The sequence below is a fragment of the Serinus canaria genome, chromosome 6 (genome assembly GCF_022539315.1).
Source record: "Serinus canaria isolate serCan28SL12 chromosome 6, serCan2020, whole genome shotgun sequence".
In the NCBI taxonomy this organism is placed as follows: domain Eukaryota; kingdom Metazoa; phylum Chordata; class Aves; order Passeriformes; family Fringillidae; genus Serinus; species Serinus canaria.
This window is the reverse complement of record NC_066320.1, coordinates 5346291-5354440: the sequence shown is the minus strand read 5'-3', so window position 1 is coordinate 5354440 and position 8150 is coordinate 5346291. Positions and strand designations below refer to the sequence as shown.

The 8150-nt window shown below is 47.0% G+C and overlaps 1 protein-coding gene across 1 annotated transcript in view; it reads left to right on the top strand.

Annotated features, from left to right (window-relative positions):
* The first annotated feature begins 168 nt into the window (after positions 1–168).
* Positions 169–8150, top strand: part of IPMK (inositol polyphosphate multikinase) — a 31609-nt gene continuing 23627 nt past the window's right edge. The window contains exons 1-2 of the mRNA XM_030241293.2: positions 169–549; positions 4660–4745. Coding sequence (XP_030097153.1) covers positions 324–549; positions 4660–4745 — 312 coding nt within the window. The 5' untranslated portion in view covers positions 169–323. The remainder of the gene's footprint in view (positions 550–4659; positions 4746–8150) is intronic.

The window sequence follows — 8150 nt, the reverse complement described above, 5'->3', positions numbered from 1 at the left end:
TTAGGCCTTCTCCCGGAGCCGCGCCCCACGCGGCGCCACCAGGGCCACCGTCATCGTCAGCACAGCGGCGGTCCTGCGGCGAGCCGGGCCGGGCCGGGCGGAGGAGGCGGAGCCACGCCCGGGGCGGGGCGGGGCGGTGGCGGTCGCTGCCCCAGCGCGGGGTGGGCGGACGGCGCGGCGCGGTGCGGTGCGGTGCGATGGAGTCGCGGGCCCTCTCCGCCCGCGCCCTGGTTCGCAGGGCCCGCTGAGGCCCGGCCGCAGCCGCCGCCGGCAGAGCGCGGCCATCCCCCGCCCGCCGCCGGCAGCCCCCCCTCCGCCGGGACATGGCCACGGAGCCCCCGCGGCCGGCGGGGCGCCCCGAGGGCGGGCGCGGGTGCTGCGCGGGCGGCGGGCGCGGCGAGACGGAGGAGGCCGAGGCCGCGGCCCAGCCGGTGCTCGGCGCCTCCCCGGGCCCCGCGGCGGCGGGGGGCGGCCGGCGGCGGGCGCTGAACGGATGCGTGCCGCTGTCGCACCAAGTGGCCGGGCACATGTACGGCAAGGATAAAGGCGGTGAGCGGCGACGGGCGCGGGGAGGGGGCGGCGGGCCTGGCCGGGACACCCGCGAGGGACTTCTTCCCACCCCCACCCTACCCTCCCGTTTAGCTGACTTCTCCCAGACCGGCTGTGACGGGCGGGTTTGGCTTCGAGCTCCCTCACGCCCCGGCGGCGAAGGGGCAGCTCTGTGGCTGGCGGGGCAAGGGTCGGCGCAGGCGGGAGCGGCGCCGGGGGCCGAGCGCAGGACTGGCCCTTGCCGAGCTCCCGTCGCCGGGCTCTGGCCGCACCTGCTCGCCGGAGGTGCCGCAGCAGCGCGGGAGGCCGGTGCTGGGGCCTGGGGCAGTGCCGAGCGACCGGAGCCTCCCCGGGAAAGCCGCAGCGGGGGCCGGTCGAGCTCCCCGCTAGTCGCAGGCCGCGGCTGGAGCGGGGTAACCCCTGCTAAATTTCATTCTTCTGGTGCTTTTCGTTAATGGCATTCGTCTGTCAGGACGTGGTAGTTATCGGGCACCCCTAAACCGAAGGACTTCTGCCGTTCAGCTTCATTTTTTCAGGCACCTTTTTAAAAGTGGGGATTCAGATAATAGCATGCTGGTTTTCTCCGAACTGATGTCAGAAGCGTGGTTTATCTGACGGGACCATCTGAACCTGTGGCCACCAGAAACTTCAGCAAATTATTACTAAGCTATAGTTATTTGCTTGTTTATTTGACGATAAATCTGAGCCAGTGGCTAGGAAGTGATCTAATAATTCAAAGACATGAGGATACAGTGTGCCTCCATCAGGTCTAAATTTCTATTTTAGCTCCATGTTGAGGAGTAAGGTGTTGGCTCTTCTGATGAAGGGGCCCCTTAGCATAGGCAGTGGCCAGTGCCAAAGCAAGTGGCCAAGTTCATGTTGCCAAATGGCATTTCTCGCCTTTCCAGGAGCTTGCATTTGGGGTAACTCCTGCCTCTCAGCCAGATGGAAGGTACGCATCCATTCAGCTTGCGGTGTGCTCTCTGAGAGAAGCTATAATGGGCACCTGCTGGCATATTGCCTTTGAACCCTGGCATTGGGAACTGCCCCTGCTGAATAGGCCAGGGGCTGAATTACAGAACCCTGTCAGCTATCAGTGAATGAAATTACAGCACTAATGGCACTGTGAGTTTGTCTTATCTACGGCCTGCATCCATGGTGTGCCTTGCTGCAGATAATCTCAACAAACAACATTCTTCTCTTTCCCCCTGCCAAGGGCTGAACTTCAGAACCTTTTAGATCATCAGTGACTGGAATTACAGCACTAAGGGTACTGCAAGTTTGTTTTATCTGCAGGCATGTCTTGCTGCTGATAATCTCCACAGAAAACTAATTCTTGTCCCTTGCCCCAGTTGCAGCCAGTGCAATAAAATGTAGATGGAGGTGCATTGGGTCCTTGAAGGTGTATGTGTTCCATGTTCATACATCATAGCATGAGGTGGGAGCATGCAAAAAAGGGCTCAATCAGGGAGAGCTTCACCTTTGGCACATCAGTCTTACTGCAGTGAGGTCAAACAGCCCAGTTGTTCATCTGTATTTCGGGTGCCAGTGCAATGGGTTAGGTAAAGCTTGCCCCACTACATCTCATGGGCAAGCCCAAGACTTCACTGCAGAGGCACGACCATGGTTGATGATCTCATCTTGGAAACTGTTTTATGTTGAAGTGAAGACCAAAGCTGTTCTGGTACTCACAGCTCTCATTTTTGTAACTCGATTTTCCCTTCTATTCCCACGTACGAACAGACAGAGGACTTGAAGGTATCCAAAGTATTTTTAACTTTTACTTTTTTAAGTAAAAGTACACAGTAAAATTTCTCCTGAATAACCTTCCTTTTCCCATTTGTTCCCTGTGACTGTTACTGCCTTGCAAAGAAAGGCCTCTCAGAGCTTCTCTGCCTGCATGTGTAGACATTAGGCTGCTGTGCATTGTGAGTGCCCTTTTGTTGAATGCTGTGTGCAGTAGTGCTTCCCCAAATAAATTGTGTGTAGTGAGTAATGACTTCAGGTTGTGGCTTAATTCCCCAGGCAGGTAGAGAGAGACAGTACCTGGTGGGCTATGTCACCTCATGGAGCCTCCTGGACCTGCAGAATGCTGGGGGTCCCCAAGCCAGTAGTGGGGTTCTGTAGCTGAAGGGGTGGTCTCCTTCAGAGTGACTTGCTTGCTCATTGCAGAGTGGTAGCCAGCTTTGCATCCACAGCCAGGGAGAAACATTTGTGAGATATTTCAGGGGTTTATTTTCAACATAGTTCTGTTGATTCCTCAGAAATATTAATTTGTTTTTTTCGTATGTTAAAACAGTCCTATTCCCTGTCTGTGCTGAAAAACCCCAGGAAGCCTGCAACAAACCCATGGCCAACATCCATCTGTTGGTATGATCTGCAGGTGGTGGTGATCTCTGCCTCTTGTAGATCAGAGGGAAGCTTATGGATTTTACCTCTTTGTGGTGAATGTTGAAACATGGTTCTGGTTTTCAGGCATGCCCCAGTCACAGTGACAGAGTAGTGCAGATAGTGTTCTTGGCTGTCAAGAATGCAGAGAATGAGGGAACTTTGGATGTTAGTTTATATTCAACTCTTCAAGTAATATGTATAACCCGATAGTGTATGGATTCAGCTTCCAGAAATCTTTGCCTGGTCTTTCTGCCTTGTAGATTGTCTGCTTACCCAAGGCAAAATGCAGCTTTTTGAGGAGCGTGTTTTATAAAGCCTATTTTAATGTTTAACCTAATTTATTTTAATGTGATTGTTAACAATTCACATGTGGACGACGTGCTGTTGAAGCACTGGGTGCACTTTGAAGAGTGGTTTCCAGCACAGGCAAAAGGGTACAGGGAGGGGGAACACAAGCTGCTGTGTCTTGAAGATGTTGTGGTAGCCTGCACGTGTGTGGCAATATTTTTCTAGTTTTGAAAAGTGTATAATATCCAACTTAAGGCAAGAAACATGGCTTGAGAGCTATTTTATGCAAATTTTAAAAGCAAATCTTTGGCATAGCAAACTATTGAAACAACTATTCTAAGTCTGGTGGTCGTTTTAAAGTAACTGTCTTGGTCTCTAAAAATTTTCTTTAGTTTCAGAGACTGTACAACAGAGCCATTCATAGATAATGGTTTTTGAGGAGTGAAAAACACAATTGCTGTTATAACTGCAAACTCTCTTTGGGATGCAAAGCTCCTGACTCATTTTTCTGTTTTCTCACATGATAGTTGAAAATATAACCTATTTTGGATACAGTTGACATTTTTTCTACCCTACTAAGCAAAAGAAATTACTGTCTGAAAAGCTAGAAATGAATCCTAGGAGAAAAATTCTTTTCCAGAAGTGGGTTTTTAGTTTTCTGTTGAACCTAATGGTGCAACACAGCACACATTTCAGAGGAATGCAGTTACTTTTCTCCATTCTCATCCATGTCTGAGCATTCTGGGATACTCAGTTGCATTTCTTCTGCAGGTATTCAGAAATACTGGTGACTGGAGAGTCATAAGGCTGTTTCATGAGGGTATTTTGGAGGGGTTTTTTTGTGCAGGCTTGATGGAGGTGTTGCCTGGCTGAGATGAAATTCTGTACTGTAATTATGGGTGATATGGACAGTAGTATCTGATAGCTTGGAGTGCTGTAGGGATGCTACTTCTTGTAGTGAAGACATACTCTATCTGTGCCACTAGTAGAGATGTACATCCACAGGACATTTATTTCTGTTCTAGTAGTGAGAAATGCATTAGATGTGGTACTCCTGTAAAGTCTTGGCATTGTTGGAAAACAATTTATGAATTATTTAAAAAGGGAGTGTCTGTGTAATCTCTTTTAGGTAACGATGGGGTTTTTGGGGATGGAAGTTTTAATGAAAATCCCAGTACTGTGTTGGCCTTGGGCAGAGCTACCCCCAGGAAATTATTCAGTGGGTAGAAATAAGAGGAATGCAAGCAAACCTCTGCTAAGGGTTATATGTAAGAGCTGATAATTTTGTCTGTACTATGTGTGCAGTGGAATCAGTACAGCTTTTCAATAGGCTGTCCTTGATGGTGAAGTCACTATTTCTGGGAAAAAAAACCAAACCAACAATGCTGTACCTCTGAAAACTAAGCCCTGAAGGAAATGCTTCTCTTCTAGGCATACTGCAGCATCCAGATGGAACTGTCTTGAAGCAGTTGCAGCCACCACCTCGTGGTCCCAGGGAGCAAGAGTTCTACAACAAGGTGAGGGTCCCACAGTGTGGGGGAGGCTGGCTTGCTCCAGCTGAAATGAGGGCTGTGCTTCCTCTGGGAGTACATCCTTATCATTGCAGCTGGGAAAGTGCAACCTAAATCCCCTGCCATGGTATCTGTGTGCTCTCTAGTACTTTCTGCTCCTTGCATGTCAATCCTCCTGCCAGACCTACTTCACCCACAGGATTTAAGCTTGCTCATTTGTTCATAGGATAGCAGACTTTCACAGCATCTAAGATTTTATTGAAAAGCCTTATCTCCTGTCTATGTTCAAAGGGTTGTATGTTTTATCCCAGCTGTCTCACATAGCTAAGTCTCTCAAAAGTGCTTACATCTAAATTTAGCATGTTTTATGCTTCTTCCTAGCCTGGTTTACTGCTAGAAGTTTTGCTCTGTTCACTGTATTAAATCTCAGCTCCTTTAAAAAGTCAATAAATACTAAACCTCTCAAGTTGTTTTAACTTCAATTGTTGTATGTTTCCTATTGCTTATCTTCAGTTTGCTTTATCAGTAACTTTAACAAGTGCACACCAGGAAAGCTGTTGCTTTCCTGTGAACAGTTTGTAGAGCCTGGTCTGTCCTACCTGCCTGTGATAGTCTGTCATCTGGTCTTCATGTGTCAGATTGACATGCCATGCCTTTCCATGGCTTACTAAGTACAAAGAACTATTAAAATCTTCATGCTTGGTGTAAGAGGAGTCTTGAGAACTCTGCTTGTTGTGGTGTTTGGCCTGGATTTTGGTTGGTAGGTTTCTTTTTCCCTAAAAGGGTATTTATTTAAGTTACCAAAAGACCTTGAAGATTTTGTGAAAATGTCTCGCATAAACAAAGCAAGGTGCTTTAAGTGAACCGTGTGTTTGCATACTAGCATTATTTGATAATTCAGGACAGGACAGGACAGCAGTCTTGAGTTACTAGGAGCCAGTGAAATGTAAATATTTTTCTGAGTTTCTCTGTGACTCTCATTGAGATGAGGTTAAGAAATATGCCATCCAGCCTGACTGGTAACTTGAGTAGAAGGAGGAAGCTTGAACAGACTCCTTTGGGCACCAGGCTACTTACTGTGCTGTGAAATCCTCAGGCAAAGACAGTAAGGTGCTGTCCCTGCCTAAAGCCTGCAGCTAAGAGGGGTAAGTTCAGGCATTGCTTGCACATGAGCTCTTCACATCAGAGACTTGATAATTTTGCCTCTTTAAGCTTATACTCATGTGACAAACTGTGAGCAAGACCCTGGGCAGAGTCTTTGAGAAGGGGGTGTCTGTGTCAGTGTGCTTGTTACTGTGCTGTGGAGAAGCCAGGTCTCACTCCTGGTAATTTGTAAGGTAAGCTTCTATTCTGTCTCCTAAGGCCTTGCAGCTTGCTTCCAACTCTGAATTTTTTTGGTTGTAAGCCATCTTGAAAAGGGGTTGGGCAATTCTTGAAAAATAACAGAGAAAGAGAAAGATGTAGATGTGATAAGTTGTGTGTGGACTAGGAGGCCTTTTGGTGGGAGAAGGGAAGGAGAGCACGTCCATGTGTTTTGTGGTGGTGAAAGTACAGGAGAAAAGTCTTGGAGATTTGTTGCTCTTCAATGATTACCTGCTATCATGTTTACTGTCAGGCAGGAGCTGTGTGATGTGGGCTGTAGACATCTAAGCACTAGATATTATCATATAGGATGGTAATTGCTCTGGGTTGGGAGGTTCAGGGTAGGGTACAGTTTCACATGTGGCTTGAGCTGATCCAATAGCTCATTGTTGCCAAAGGGGAAATAAATACCTTTCTTCCCATTCCTGCCATTTACCTTGATGTACCATTTACCATCATGTACCATGATGGTGTATTTTGGACATTTATGAACTAATTTGACCTATTTAAAAGATGGCAGAATTTCCTTGTCTTCTGGTAGTGTTCTGGTAGTTTGGGGGACTAAGCTGACAAGCAGTGGGAACAACAGCAAGGCTGCCCTGTTTTGGTGACTGAGTTCAGCCCATCTTGTGGGCTATAATCAGAGATATTTTCAGCTTGGAGAAGGCTGATGAGCCTCCAGAGATGGAGGGAAGGATAATTTTACTGCTCCTTGAGACAGGGGTTGTTGGAAAGGTAGCCATGTACAGGAGATGGTGAGAAACAGTGCAGAAATGAAACAAGTGAAATAAGCCTCATGAGGCCCAAGCTCTCCCTTTGTCAGGGCAAAACAGCAGGTTGGTTGGTAATATCTAAGCAGATGGTTGTCCAATAGCAAATGTGGATTAATTGTGACCCCTTTAAAAAAAAAAATCTGCTCCAGATTTTTCTTATGTGTTTAAACTGTTTTGTCTGTAGATATGTGAGTTGTTGCTCCCTTTGCATCCCACCTTATACTAGCATGCATGAAAATTAGTGCCGAAGTACCTGTGTCAGGAACAAGGGGGGGTATCTTTCCTACTGGAACAGCACACCTCCTCATGTGAAGTAACTGAGAAGCTCTGTAGTTCATGGTAGCAAGAAGGGGAGCATGTCTCAGTTTCAGCTGCATGAGTCAGCTGGAGAGCAGCTATGGCAGATCTGAAGCAGAAGTGCCTTCCAGGAAGTGGTATTTCAGTGTGCAGCCCTAGCACTTGTCAGCTGAAGGCTGCAGGGAATGTGTCGTGATAGATGATAATGAGGCATTAAGGGACAAGTTTGACTAGAACTCTGATATATTTAATGTGGTACCAGGTGGATATTATGTTCTGTTTGGATCAAAAAGGTCTCCTCTTCTGAAACTGCTGGATTTGCTTTCAGCCTGATGTGTGAGCATGACAGAGGTGGAAGTCTGTCAGTGAATCAGATGGTTTTTCCCTTATTATTGATGGCTTTTTTTCTGTTGAGCATGATGCTAAGTACTTACCACTAGAGCCCAAACAAAATGGGCTTCCATTCTGGTATGGAAAATTGAGGAAGATGTGCTACAAAATACTAGTGAGTGGTCCAAAACTTGCTCAGAAGCAGGTGGCAGCTGAAGTTTGGAAGAATTTAACAGGTCTTTGTCAAACTGGAAAACTGCTGAAGTAATTCAGGCTGCTGTCAGGTTGCCTTTCTGTTTTCTTCATGTGGTTTCCCTTTAGCAGTAAAAAAAAAAATAGAGGTCTTTTTTTATAAGAGAATGGTTTTACCAATTAAACTTTTATCTACTAGAGCACTATGTCTCATTCTGTACTGCTAGGGTAGGGGCTTGCCATGTGTTATGAGGAGGGGAAAAACAGAGCATGATAAGATTATCATGAATACCTTCTAAGATAAAACATAGTAAAACAATGAGCTGTTTGTTAATAGCTTAACTAGTTTGTTAATAGCTTACTGTGCACTGCTTAACTTCTCGTTGGAGTGTGACTTTCTAGCTGTAATGTGCACTTGCTATTGAGTTCTGTAAATCTGAGTAATTATCTAATCAAA